The 15490-nt window shown below is 39.8% G+C and overlaps 1 protein-coding gene across 3 annotated transcripts in view; it reads right to left on the reverse strand.

Moving 5' to 3' along the window:
* The window catches only part of PPP3CA (protein phosphatase 3 catalytic subunit alpha), a 205029-nt gene that overhangs the window by 42750 nt on the left and 146789 nt on the right, over positions 1–15490 (reverse strand). For all 3 annotated transcript variants that reach the window (XM_072862234.1, XM_072862236.1, XM_072862237.1), the window contains exons 4-6: positions 11488–11599; positions 9994–10139; positions 7572–7711 (exon numbers count right to left, since the gene is read on the reverse strand). In XM_072862234.1, coding sequence (XP_072718335.1) covers positions 7572–7711; positions 9994–10139; positions 11488–11599 — 398 coding nt within the window. The remainder of the gene's footprint in view (positions 1–7571; positions 7712–9993; positions 10140–11487; positions 11600–15490) is intronic.

Below are 15490 nucleotides of genomic sequence, written 5' to 3' on the forward strand. Positions count from 1 at the left end.
GTGTGCCGGTGGGGGAGTTTTTGGCTGTTTGGCCATGGGCTGTGGGGTCCACTGCAGACTGTGCTTGGAACCAGCTATCTAACTCCTTTCTCAGCCTCCCTGACGTTACGCAGCCTTCTCACCACTCCTGCTGCGGGAGGTCCTCCGCCTGGGCACACCTTTTGCAGGCAGGTCTGCCGCCTGTCCCTGCCCCAGGAGAAAGGTCTAGGCCCTTCCTGCAGCCTGAGGTCTGCACTGCAGCCTCTCCCTTCAGCAGCTCCGTCTGGGTGGAGGCATCGGCCACCGCTGGGGTAGATGGTGCAGACCCCCCAGCCGGAGCTGCAGCCTTTGCTCTCAGACGAGTGCCCACCATTCTGCCTTGAGGGTCAGGTAGGATGAGTGCCCCTGACCTGTGCAGATGCTCACAGAACGGTGCCGGGTTTCTGGGTTACGTGTACTTCGAGCCTCCCACTCGGGCAGCGCAATGCCCCTCCTTCGAGGAGGCGCCCTCCCCGCGCGCCCTCCCACACGACCTGCCGCGTCACGCCCTGGCTGACACGCCATGCCCTGTTTGCCCACCCTGGTCGCATCGCTCCCTGGGGCTGCCTTTTGTGGGGCAGCCGCCATTACTCCTGGCCCTGCCCACACCTTGTCAGCCACTCTCGTGAGAGCTGCCGGCTCCTGGCGGGTCTCTGCGCTCCCCTGGGGCTTCCCTCAGGAAACTCCCCTGTAGGCCGCGATCCCCGCCAAACACGCCTGCACTGGAGCTGATCGCCTCTGCGAGTGACTGATTTGCATCCATTTCTTTTCATAATTAATTGTGACTAAATGTAGACTTATGGTACATTTTGTTTAGAAATTTTTACATTAAATTCTGAAAACTGGGGTCTGTAATGAAAAATCTGATAGACAGTTGATTATGTTCATTGTCAGCGCAGCTGCTCAAAATGTCTAGCCTATTACTTTTTTTTTTCCCCATAGTATTCTTTTCATCCAGTGTTAAGTACTGCTTTTAAAGAAGATATAATGAAGTGGTAAAAAGTGCTCCTAAATAGACATGATAGGTTCTTCTTTCCATTTCAAAGTACAAAAGTGGGGGTTTTTTTATTCCTTAATTATCTTATTCTTCATAAATCCATCGAAAATAGACTTCTACTAGCAGAATTTGGCTGATTCTACAGGGCCCACACCTAGAAAGGCAGAGATGCCACATAGTGCTCCATGCAAATACACACACACAAAAAAATCTGGCTGCCACCTTTTCTTCTAAGTGAATAGCATGCTATCTGTAATGAGCAAGCACACATATTACCCAGACCACTACAACCCATGAGCAGTCTATCTAGATATTTTATTTTGAAAAAGGCAAAGCAACTCTCAGACATTTTTCTTCAGCTACTTGTTGAAGCAGGGGCTGGGGAGAAGCAAAGTTTTCACTATATGCAGCAGTTTTCGCAACTGCTATACCAGTTGTGACAATAAATACAGGGCTTTAATTTCCAGCATTTTCTTAACATCAGTTTGCTCCTGCCCAAATGCAGTTTCATATAAAACAATATTCCTCAACACAAAAATACGTGCCCTCCAGGTAAACAGCAGGAAGTGCTGCAAAATGCCAACAAAACAGAGATTATAGCAAAAGTTATCAGAAATAAGCTTTTACAGAAGAGACTTCTGCTTGGAAATTTTTTTCTAATCTTTCTAATGAAAATTATCATCTTGTAATCAAATTCCCTACTAGTTTTTCTGATTGCTTCCCTTCCAGAAACACTCTCTTCCTTGCCCTGCTTTGCAGAACCCAGACTGTAATTCAGATGAGCCAGAAATAAAGCAGTTGGCCAAGAGGGAAAACAAACAAACAGAAACCCCCCACGCAACAGGCTTTTCCAGAACGACCCAGCCTTCTGCCTGCGCTTCATGTGTCATGCTGAATCATGGAAGAGCGGTGACTCACTGAGAAAACAAAATACCCCACCGCTAAGCTAGAGAGATGTTATTCTCCATGGAGTATGTGACTGTGATATTCCCTACTTTGTCATCCTTTTTTCATTAAAATGCCTCATGCATAGTTTACTAGTTCTGAAGTCTCTTTTGCATGATCACTGATTACTTCTACACAGTTTTGAAAGAGAAGCGATACTTTGCTAATATGAACCAAAACGGCAGATGTTTTCAAATTGCTCTTCCACCAATAACTGAAAAAACTGGATGGATTTAATCTAATTTTTTTCATATCCTTCATCGTACCATTAAAGCAGCGGTGTAAACATTTCTTTAAAAAGAGGACATTCAAATTTAGCCCAACAGCTTCTCTGAGATTGCATGCACATATAAAAACAGGTTTCCAGCAAAGTAATTGACCTCACACTTCAGTCTCCAAAGGCCAAAAGGCAAATGCTTTTGCTGCTCTGCTGTCCTATGCAGCTCCCAGCGCATCTCTTTCCACCTGCTTTTTCTTGCCCTTAGCTGTGCTGTCTGCAGAGCTGCACTGAGAAGTGGAGCAGGGAACTGCATGGGATTAGAACAAATAAACGCATATCTTTTTTGCAGAGTCATACTTTATAAAATTGGATGCCTTCCCAGGTCTGATGGAGCACACGAGCAATTCTACCAATACAGCTGGGCAGATAATGTGAGGGCAGCAAAAAGCTTCTGGCCTGGGAGAAGAGAGAATGGAAAAGCAGGCAAAAGAATCTGTTTAAAATGCTGCTACTGCAAAAAAACATTCATACAAGTGTGCCTCATGCCCTGAGGTGAAACACACTACAGTCTTCAAAAGCTTTCAGCAGACATTTCTCTAGCCTTTGCATACTCACAAACTTAACATGCATGTAAAGTAAACCACTGAAATGACGTGCTGGCAGGGCCAAAATTATTATTCTACCCCAGAGTATCTGTAATGCCAAATCATTTCACTGCTGCCCAAGGCTGGCTAACGAAGTTCTTAGAGGAGTCTGCAATGCTGGTCACTTTTGCCACTGCTAACCATTTCTGCCTTTGGTTTTTTGTTGCTTTTGAAAAATATAACAGTGTAGTCAACAGCCAAACAGCTTTGTAAAGCTCAGCATTCCTTAAGAACTCATGTTAAACTCACTAAGAAAACCCAAGAGGCTGGAGCACCATGCCTGCAAAGACTTCTGAGTATCTGCTCTACTTCTGAGGCCATCCGTTGACTTTGCTCAGGCTCACACCACCCTCATGCTCTTGTTAACAGTCAAAAATTAGCCAAGTCTTATACACATAAACGATCCCAGAAAGTGAGCATTAAGCTTGCACATGTGCTTACTCCTGATAGGAAGCCCTTGATATACTTCAACATAAGAATGAGACACTGCTAATTAACTCAGTGGTGCAACCAAACTCCCGATGTTCTTTACCAGAGCTTTGACGCAAAGGAAATGAAACAAGCTGGGTGTGGATCCAATCACAATTTTTCATGGTTAGGACCATGCACGCTCATACTAACTTTGTCCGAATGCAATGAAAGAACTTTTTAATTCTTCATCTATCCAGTAAATCTTACAGGAATGATGACATTCCCCATCCTAGAGTGGCTTAGAAAGGAGAGGGTTTCCCCACACCTCAACTATTGCCTAAACCCACTTAGTGGCTGTCTCTCTGTAAGTTAATGTTATTTTCAGAGAGAAAAAAAGCCCAGCTGACTTCTTCAAGCTTTCTGATCACTGAAAGAAGCCATTCTCAAGATGATAAGTAGCAGTATATCTTGCCAAGTCAGATACCTTTATTATAGAAATGCCTGAGAGTTACTGCACCATTAGTCCACGAAATAAGTGCAATGGGTCATTGGCAAGATCGGTACAAGTGCAAATAAATATTCACTAAATAAATTCAAGGCAAAACTAGATAATCTGATAAACAAAGAGGAAAACTTCTTTACTGGCTGGATCAGCTGAAAAGTCAGGGATGGAAGGGAGGGAGGAATATCACTCAGGGACAAATTAATTCCCTCTTGTTCATAACATTCCCTGAATACGACATTATTTTGGGTAAGGATGAAAGAAAAGCTTCACTTAACTCATAATTAAAAAACAATTTACACAACTAGCACTTCATTAATTATTTGTACTTTTTCATGAAATTGCATCACACATGACCACGACTGCAAAGGACATACAACCTTAAATTTCTGAAAGGGGAAATGAAATCTCATCACTGTTGCTCTTTCTCCACTTTAAGGTACAGAGAACTTTAATAAATTTCCAAGAATTACTTAAATTTCACAGTTACTTTTCACCATGGCATTGTGCTATTGCTGTTTCCGAGGACCCATAAATTTTGACAATTCACACTGAGAAATGGTGCTGGATACAAAAGGTGTGCATTAAGTGTTGACTCTTAGCACCCTTGAAAATTAAGCTGACTATTCTTTAAATCTCTAAATGACAGATTAGGCCTGTGGTTTCAAGATCTGACATTTTACAGTGCTAGCCATAACAGTTTCAAGAACTCTTACACAAAAGGAAATTTCTTGAAGAAAAACTTGATCAGTTTGAAATTAATAGGCTGTACGTGAGCAATCACCTAAGAAATGCAGTGAGAAGCTTGTCAGACTACTGTAAACTACAGTCTTTATACCTTCTCATGTGTATTTACCTCACACAAATGGCTCAACATTTCACAAATGAGTTTTGGCTGAAGGGACAAGATTTCATGTACTACTGAGCTGGAAAGTCCCATTAACAAGTTGCATGTACACAGTTAGAAAGCCACATTACTGTTATTTTCCTCATAGCATTTTGTTACAGGAAATAAATTTAAATCAGAGAAAAGTCACTTGAAACTTGCCATTATAATGAACATGGCTGATAAAATGAAAATTATTTATTACAGTTATTTCCTGCAACTGATTAAGAGATCTTAATCATCTAGAAATCATTACCCTAGCTCACGTGTGTGCCTGAAATCTTCCTGACCTTCCTTCAAAATGCCCACTGCTATCTTTTAACTTTCCGTTGTGGAAATGACTGAAGAAGCTAAGAAGTTTTATTCACTGAAGAATAAACAAAGTCCATCCTATCAACAGACATTCTTGAAGGAGGACTGCATAATTCAGTCCTTCCTTTACAAGCTGAGCTGGCTGTTTAGGGAAATTCACTCCGTTTCTCAGGAAGTAACTAGAAAAGGCAAACAAAATTAGACATTGCACACTGATGGATACTTTTTTTGCCAGGGATTATCATTAGGTAAGCAATTAGTGACCTTCCAGAGCAACTCAGCACTTCTTTTAAGAGTAACACTTGTCTTTATGATCTCGGACAACGTGACTCCAAGCTAGTCCTCTGCTTGTGTCATTAAGCAGTTACATGTTCCTCACATGTGATGTGACAATTAGGTATCTTCAAAATATTTCCTCTTTTCCTGAAAAATGCACTTTTCTGAATATGAGTCAGGACATAGACTAGATCCGATATATTTTTCAGGAGAAATCTGATATATATTTTAGGGAAATTTTACGGTAATTGTAAGAAACAGAGCTCTGGAAAAAAACCACTAAAATCTAAAAGTTGTTCCAGTATATAATAAGCCCTGTACCTAAGCATAAGGCATGTTTGCAAGTCTTTTCACTTTTGTAAGAGAGGTTCACGAGGGGAAACCGCTATTGCTCACTGTTTGCAGTGAGCAGTGCCTGGAAGTCCCAGGCATGTGCCAGCGTTTGGTGCTGCAGAGAGGAAGAGGAATGACTTTAGCCATCAGAGTCATAAGCCCATTTCTGCACAGATCAATTGTTTGCAACAGTTTGACACCTTCTTTCACAATGAGACCAAACAGATTTATCGAGCACCTTCCAGACGTTACCGATCTGAAGGCGGCGGTATGACTTGCCCACAAAAGGTGTGTGCTGGCAGCCCAGGCTGCAGTGCAAACCGCTTTGCTCTCAGCCCATCCCCACGCTGCAGCAATTACAGCTCAAAGAAAGGACTAAGAAAACTAAATTCTAAAAGTCAAGCCATCTGTTACCTTCCTGCTAGCATTACGAACAAGGAGGTTGATTCTAGCAGAATGTCTCCTGGTTACTGGTGGAAGCCATTGATTTACTTTCGACATGTTACTAAACAGCTGTGGGTCAGCTATGTTCAAGGTGAGATTTTCTAAGATAACTAAAAGAGCTGGATTCCTCACTTCTGCTGAGCTTGTTGGGAAAACTTAGACCTGCTTGTTCCTAGCACGGGCTGAAGCAGAACTGCTCCCTTCAAAAGGTTCAACAACTCCTTAACATTTCAGTAGCATCCTCACATTCCTCCTGAACAAAAATTAATTTTTTTAGTTAAGATTTCACTGGATGCATTGGTCATTTTGCTGTTTAACCTCCTCCCCTACCAGTTTTGTTACTCTGGTGTCCTTCTAAGTTGTTCTTAACTACTATAACAAAAACAAAAGAAGCCAAAATCCCTCAAAATCCCCACACTGTCAGAGGAGGGTACAATGTAATTTCCACCACTGTTCAGGAGGTAACACAGGCCTGTCCTATGATGAAGAGAGAATGGAAGGAGTGCTTGGGAGGTTCTTCATCACCAACTCAAGCACACCTAATGGGGTATCTTCTGCCTGCTGTCCACAGGACTTGATCTACAAACTGAGCCACCTACCACTGGAAACGGAGAAAGGCAGCAGTCAGCACCCAGGCAGAACTGGGAAAAGGGAACTGTTCGTTGCTTGCTTTACTCTCCCTGTGCATTGCCAAATAGGGGACAGTGGGACATCCCCTGGCACCCAAGGAAGTCCACTCCTTTAATGTACAGGGGAGAGCCTTCTGTCTCTTTACACAGCCAGAGATACAAAATCCCCCGTGCTTAAAGGACAATTACCACTAATCAGAAAAGAAACAGAGAAGAAAGCTTCCTTTAAATAGTCAAACACTAACTCACAGATTTGCTTTAGATGTCCTTCTACTCCCATTACTATTACTTTTTTCAGGACTATTCTCACAGTTATATTTTACTAACAAACATCAATAGAAAGAAATAATTTCAAAGATTAATTACAACTGGATGTCTTTGCATTTAAGTCCATGCATATTTCTGCAAGAATGTTACAGGCACTTGTCTGCGTTTCAGCTCTTAACAAGTCCCATTTAACCAATGCTGTTCAAATCCTGAATTTCTTGGGAAGAACTACTCCCAAACATAAACAAAAGTTTGATAAAACTGAGAGGGAAAAAAAAAGTACCTGTGTGGGGGAAATCACAATTTTTACTTACCCTGCAGAGCAATAGGTAGTGAGTTTTCCAATGTTGGCATCTTTCATTCAAAATTAAGTTCTAATTTTCAAACTAGAAATGTAGTTACCTACCCCTTTTAAGAAGTGACACATGCATTCCCTAACTTACAAGAACAGAAATAAGCAAAATACACAGGCTTTGGTGAATAAAATTAAGTCATTTTAGGGTTTCCCAGTTTTGGGTGAAAGCAAGATACAAATAAACCAAACATGAATTTACCTGAACACAAGGCAAGCCTGCAGAAGAAAAGGCCCAATTATCTAAGTAGTGCCACAAACTTCAAGCAAACATTTATACTGCAAACCCAGAACAAGTTCATGTACAGAAACCCATTCAAAGTAGTAATATTCACCTGTAGAAGTACGAGCACCCCCTGACTGTGTTGTGAGTAAAGTGTTCCTGAGTCTTCTCGTTCCCAAAGTCCTCCAACGGGTCTGACCACAGGATGTCACACATAGGTCCGTATGCAGGTGGTTCCTTGAATCGATCTAACTAAGAAAAATAGGAGACAAAGAAATACTAACTTCTTTCAACTATGTATCACAGAAACACTGAAGCAAAGTTACTATTTTCCCTTCCATGGATTGGGAAACAAAGACCCAAAGCAATCTATTTTTCAGCTTTGGGTTGCTCTCAGCTTTAAAGCAATGGATTTTGAATAACGGTAAAACGCTCCTTGCTAACACTGACAAAGAGGAGAAGGAACAGATATAACCTGAGGAAAGAGATACAGTGGATTCCCATTCTACGTGAATTTTTGTGTGCAATTTCTTTCCTTTTTCTACCGTTTTTTGCAAGCATTTCAGTGGACGAGAGGGAAGATGGTATTTTTGTATTTCACGATTTTTTCAAACATCATGGCACTTCATTTATGTGAGTGAGGCATCTCAAGAAAAAAAATACAATAGTTATTTCAAAGCAAGTTCCCATTTTGATTTAAATACATTTTCACAAAAAATTGTATTTAAATACCAAGACAACGTCTCTGCATTACAGCATCTTGCCATGACATTCTTGTTGCTCTCATAACCTTAACCCTAATTAAGCAGCTAAAACCCCCTCTTTCTGCCTGAATACTGGTATTAAAAAATTAAAATAATAGAGAATCATACTGCACATAAGACAAAGTGTAGCAAAATAGGGAAATACTAAAAATCACTATTCCTCTGCAAGAACTCTTTAATATAAAAACACCCCTTGTTAAGATGGATGTTTGAATCATGCTTGCAGTCCAAAACATTCTCTACTCTGACCAGAAAGATCAAGTAATGATTTAGTAGCATACCTAACATACCTTTTTTTCCCCAAAAAATTTTTTTCAAAGAGAAAAATTGGCTTTATATGTTTTCAACACTCAGTTAAAAAGTTTTAATAAGAGACCTCTACAATTTTACCTTTGTGTCCTTGTCATGAAATATTCATAGCATACCTACACTTCTAACTTATTTCAGCCCTCTACCAATTACTGCTTTGTAACTATAATTCATTTAAATTAAATCACAATTCATAAATATGCAAACCCCTTTCCTGCTGATTGCCAAAGATGAATAAACCTGCTGGGGGGGGGGGGGGGGGAAGGGAGTGAAGATGTTAATTACCCTAATCTAGAATCTGAGAGCTAAACAGCTTTACTCTGCCATTACATTGTTGCAAAGCCAGCTAATTTTTAAGCAGAGAATATTTTTGCTTAATGAGATAGTGAACCTTTACTTCAGAAACAAACTTTACATTCAGTAATTTTTAAAAGTGCAGTTACTATCTTAATCTAATTGCTTTTAAACAAAAACATGTAATTACTGGCTCAAGTTTTTTTGTTGTTGTTGTTTTTTAGGTTTTTTTAACCACATTAATTTCTTAGGAGGCTACAAATTAACCTCAGAATATAATTTATCTTTTAGTAACTTTAAAGCTCAGAAGTATATATCCATGTTTGCAAGTCTCAAACTGCAAGCAAGAAATAAGAAAATATTTTCTGCTGGGAACACTAAGAATGCATGGTTTAAATACCTCCTTTTTGAAATATCAACTGAGGCCTGTTTTACAAAAGACCTGAAAAAAATTAATCCTCGATAACATGCAACAACACTGGATTATGTGAAAAAACTGTTTGACATTGTTCTCTGAACTTTCATGAGGTTTATAAGAAATTTCTCAGAACACAAGAGTACCACACAAGCATCAACTTACTAAGCCTCACTTACACAATTTGCCAGGCTCTCAAGTGCAGTACTATCAAAAATGTGGCAGAACCTATTGAGAATGAAGCTCTTGACTCTTTTTAAAATAATAATGTTGTTTTGACCATATTCCTTGCAATCATACCATACTTTTTTATTATATGTTTTAAGTACTGTGAGGTTTTTCTAGAGCTATTTTTATCTCTTCTCCAAGAAAGCACAGAATGCCTAGCAAGGCACAAGGAATCATCAGATGGTGTGCTTACATTGTGCTCATAGATAATACTTAAAAGAAGTTAATGCTACGTATTCATTCGCTCCTAAATACTTATATACCTAACACATTTATATTTTTTAGAACACAAAGATGTTTTACTGGATGCTGGTGATTTCCTCACCTCAATAAAATATGACTAATTGCAGCAATTCCTTTTATGTTCTATTTTAAAAGACCTTTAAATGGTGATAACGTCAACACAAACGTCAAAATGACATGCAAGCAGCTTACACAAACGAAGGACAGTGAGGAAGGATTCAAGTTTTAGTTTCTGGTGATTAACTGTTCACTTATTAGACCTGAGCACTATCCAGACTTACTTTTCTGATGTCATCTAAGGTGTTGATCTCTGGAGACAAGCCACCGTGTACACACAGGAATTGTTGGTTCATCAAAGCAGCCAGGGGAAGGCAGTCAAAGGCATCCATGCAGGCATCATATACACGTTCTGAATATTTGATTTTACCTTTTAAAGATTAAGATGGTATCAGAAAGTGCCATCAATATTAAATAGGAAAAAAGAAATTAGGATGCCGCTTAATATCTCAATCTTGCTCTCACTGCTCTCTCTTGCACTGAGGACTGTACCAAAGCTTGCCTCATGCAAAAAATTTTTTAGGATTATTGTTATTCACTGCTGGAAAAATTCTTCAGATTCTGAGGTGAAACTAATAAAAGTTCTGCCAATTTTATTATATTTTTCTAAAAACCTGTGATACAATTTTATATACCATTATAGTCTGCCATGAAATCTATACAGCAAGCCCTAAAAAGTCTGCTGAATGGTTATCATCTACTACATTATCACTCAATATACGCTCTATGAAGCAATCAGAACTTTAGCCCAGTCCCTTATAATTAATTATCTACAGAAATGCCATTATTAAATGAACGAGGTGGTACAATGAAGCTGAAATGTTAATTTACCAATATGCATATTAAACTCAGTAAACCATGAAGCCTTTGAGCCAATTAACATTTCCTTTATCTCCGATGCTAAAAAGGGAACACAGACTTATGGCAATAGCTTCAGCTTACACTGCCACAGAAAAAAAAAGCTTCATTGTGCAGGTGAAGGTCTACATCTAATGAGCTTTTATGTGTCACTGTATCCTTTCTTGCAACACAGAAAGGAATTCCTATAAAAAGAGCACACCAAAAAGTTTAAGCCTACTTATAGGGTAAATGTGAAAATGCTATACTTAAAGGAGGGGGGGAGGGGGGGGGGACACCAAACCCAAACCAAAACAACCCACAAAAACCATAAAAATTCCTCGCATTTTTCTCCCGCTGCAGATGAGACCTGGTGAGATGCCACCTCCTCCACTGGCGACCAGGGACCTGTTGCAGAGGTGCCAGAGCTGGCGTGCTGGCACGTTTTGACTGCCAGGCTGCTGCGTGGGACAGCAAACCGGCAGCCACTGCACAAAGCAGCGACAGCACGGGTTTACCGAGAGCATTCAGGCCCAGATGGCCCTGCAGTAGCCCTGGGCTGCTTCCCAGGCTGGGTTGGCAAGCTGAAGTGTCTTGATATCTGCAGCACCAAGTGACGACACCCCCAGGTTTGTATGGGTGATTGGTCACTACCTGCTGCAGGTCTAACCCCTTCCTTTCTCCACCACTGAGACACCCTCTCCAGCCCCTCCAAGACGACTGCCTCTCAGGGAACAGTGATTACAATTTAAAATTAATGATAGTTAACATGAAAAGTACATTTAAAATCACTGATGGTAAACCAGTATCAAATACTCACAAAATAACAAATCAAATTGTTGAAAAGGGAGTTAAGAGGAGAAAGGTTAAGGTAGACTTACATTCTTGCTTAAATGTGAAATACTCTGTTAAATGTCTACATTCATGATTCCCACGAAGTAAAAACAGTGTTTTGGGGTAAAGGATTTTCAAGGCCCACAAGTACAGCACACACTGCAAATCAGAAAGAAGAAAGAAAAATATAATTCATAATTAATGATGTAATTCAACCACTTATATCCCCTCCACCAAAAAAACTAGCAGAAGAATAAGTATTCTGTGTAAAACATTTATTTTCAGCAGGTTAACATGACTCTTCCTACATTACATGCAAACATTTCTCTGCACTTCAAGGTGGACTGGCTGAAACTAGTATCAGTATATTCTGATAAAGTTTTACACTTCTGCTAAGTGGTATCTCCCTGTTCAGCTGTGCATTTCCTTCATCTATCCCCAGCTATCAAGAACTAATTGCTGTGCATCTCTAGAGTGACGGGTGCACTCTCCACCAGGCAGGTTAGGCAGAAACCCGCCGTGGAAACAATTTCACCGGAAGATCTGCATTTCCTGGCTGAAGGAAAAGTTGCCCTAGAACAATTTAACCCATGCTACAGGAAATACCTCAGCTTCCAGTATTACAGTTTTTACATGACGCTTGTTCATTTTTCTCTTAACATTGTTCTGTACAAAACAACCAAGAAAAAATTTCACAAAGCTCTTGCATTAAATGAAGTTACTACAAAACTTCTATAAAGGCTTTTATCTTTCCAGAAGATTTCTATTTGAGATGACATTTCTTCTAGACATGCTTTTAAAGATAAAAAAGGAAGACTTGGAGAGGCTAATCTTTGCTTAGACCTCTCGAAACCATCCGATTAAAATAGTTGTTTTGTAAACAAAACCGGCACAGCAATGATGCCAAAGCATTACGAGACTCTTGACACATGAGTAAACTCGCAAACTTCATGGAAGATTTATCCTTTGTGCGGGATGACCCTGCTCAGATACCTGGCTGACAAACTCGCAGCTCCAAGGAAGCTGATGGAAATAAGACCCATTCATCCCATGAGATGAGCCCACTGTCTGCAAGAACGCTGTACAGACCACAATGACCTCAAAAAACATGAGCTAGAAAACTGTCTGAACAATTTCTCCTCCAACCCTTCCTTTCTTAAATATCCATGAACTGCAGAACTGTTGCACGAGAAATAAAAGGTGTCAAAAAACCCCCACTTTCATTTGCAACTACCTCCTAACACTCCCCTTCGTTCCGTTGACAAAAATTATTTACTTTATTTACCTTAGTAATCAATAGATTGGAAATGCAGAATGTACTCCTAAGCATGGTTTCTGCTTAGAGCAAAATCAGCACTTTTGTCAATGTAACGCCTCTAAATTTGTACAGTAGGAATTCCCTTCTACAATTCAGAATGTCTTGATAAACAGAGTAATTACGTTAACCATGTCTCAACATTTTGATTTCTGCTCCCTCATTTGCTACACAGTCCTCATCTTTAAAAAAAAAAAAAAAAAGGAAAAAGGATGCAACTTTTTTATGTTTGTGCTAAACCTCACACTATCCAAAGATAATTACATAGCAGTGCAGGTTTTATACCACTACTTTTTGTCTTGAATTTATTACACATAAACGTCTGGATGCTCTGCCTGCACTCTGTAATTTCTGTTCTTCTACTCAAAGGCTCTAGAACCAGGTAAAAAGAGCAGAAAGTACAGGTAGCATCCTCCAGGACTCACAAAATTAATTCTCCCCCTTGGAAACACATGGAAGGCCACCCAGCTCACGCCACCTCTCCCACCTCCCAGGCGCTATTGCCACTGCAGAAAGCGAGAAGAGACATTAGAACATCAGGTAGGTCATGCTGACGTAATCCAGCGTGAAATTATGGTGTTAGGTCACAGGAATTATCTGCTGTGGCCCAAAACAACCACAAAAGGTGTGCCTGGGGAAAGTTTGCTGGAGTTTGCACAGGGAGAGAAGACTTGGGTTTGAGGATTTCCACTTCAATGGGGAAGGAAGCCTACACTTCTCCACATCACCAGCACAATTCTCCTTCTATTTGATGATGACTTCTTCATTTCTCCAAGAATTCCTGGAAACTTCCACTTCTTTGAACTTACTGGCTAATGCAAAAATTTGATGTAAATGTTGTGAGACAAGAAGTTTAAAGTGACATCTCCATCTATGCAAGAAAAGTTCCAGCTTTTAAAGTTGTAACTAAGTTACCTTAGAGCTTCTAATCCTGCCAAAGCACCTTATAATTTAGAAAAGCACAATGATTAGTGCTTAGATGAAGTGCTTTATTAAAAAAAAAGGAGTGGTTACATTACCCTTATAACTAAGTTTTCCATTTTCATAAAGCCTTGGCAAGATTGAAATGAGCACTAGGTACTTAAAATATCATCCAGATTTGGGAAGCAGGGAAAATAAGGAAAGCTGGAAGTTTTATCTTTTTGGCATTTGGTACTTGCTTACGGGTAGATCTCCTTACATTTGCTTATCATAGATATATTTTTTCTTTTTTTCTATGCTTTCTTTGAAGCACTCATGAGAACCAGGCCGAGAAGATAACAGAGAATCAATGCAGTCCAGAAAGTTCTGTGTTTCCCTGCCACTATTCAAGTAATGTAAGCCCACTATTCACATTTTGTGTTCTTTTCAGTGGTACCATATCGAAGGCTTATTTTGTTTAGGTAATTCCTTTAATTTTCTCTCTTTTCTGTTCAGTAGTCCAGTGATGTAATCTTGTAATAGTAAATAAGAACTAATTAACAGATTTTTTTTCCCCATGCAAACTAAACAGCAAATATGAGGGTGACAATTTTTCATGGCTTTCCAACTTACACAGTCATTTACATACAAAAAACTTATGTCCAAACAACATATCATGAGAAAACATTCTGTTTTTATTTTTTTTAACTCTGCTTTGCATACCGTAATTCTTACTGAAGTCAAAAGATTTATGATAATTTGCCCTTGTTGAAAATCTGAGTTTACAATCTTCAATTATTCGGTAATACTGCTTCTCAATAGCAAAATTTTAAAATATCTTTTTTTCCTCTCCAACTTTTTCATCAAGAATGTACTACACATCAGCTCTGCTGTAACTCTATGTAAAATGTACAGCAGTGACCTTGCAATCTGGACATCTCTAAGGTATTTTTGGCCTGTCTCATTGCATACTATCAAAAAAAAAGGTTACATCTCTTAAATGCCAGCCCTCAAACTGCACTCCTGCTTATTTGCTTAGTGTCTTTCAGCTGTTGAAATAGCAGATATGTTAAGTTTATAACAAAGAGGTAATCTGCCCACCTCCTAGCTCCTACAGCCAAGCTGTTTTCCTGCTGGGGCTCTGGCAGCCTCAGCATCAGGAAAGGAAAGGTCCATGCAATTAAGCGCTGTGTAAGCCAAGGCACATATTTTCAAAATGGACTTGGGATTTAACTCCACTGTTGCATGCTGAATTTCAGCCTTTGCACAATTCGACATCTCAGCACCTCCTGAAAAGGAAAACCAAAAGCCCCAGACCTCTTGCATGCATCTCCAGTTATGTGCTCAAAACAAGGAACCTTGAAAAATTATTGCTGTTGCCACTAGATTGCAACCACAGCAACATCTGTAACACAGCACACTCACTTCTGGGTGCTCTTGCACTGATCATGCCAGGAAGAAAGAGATGCAGCTCGCTCTGTTAGCTGTGTGGTTTTGTATGGGTAACAAAAGACGATCACTCCTTCCAAATGACTGATGGCATTGGGCACTCCCCCAGCAGATGAAATTAAGTGTGAATAAACACAAGGTAATTCATACTCAAAAGGATAATTTGAGCCACACATTGCTAAGGTCTCTACTGATGCTCTGTGAACTGTGAAACAGTATATTGGCATAGCTCCTTCACTCAGTTACTAACCCACACCTCACCTAAATATAAAAATCGCATTACTTTACCTGCATTGAAATAATTATACCATCATAGTACCTAGTACAGGTACAGCTTTCTAAAATGGAATAACTATCCCAATGGAAACCATGTATCTTTTTTTTAA

This window comes from Ciconia boyciana, chromosome 5 (assembly GCF_034638445.1).
Source record: "Ciconia boyciana chromosome 5, ASM3463844v1, whole genome shotgun sequence".
Classification (NCBI taxonomy): Eukaryota; Metazoa; Chordata; class Aves; order Ciconiiformes; family Ciconiidae; genus Ciconia; species Ciconia boyciana.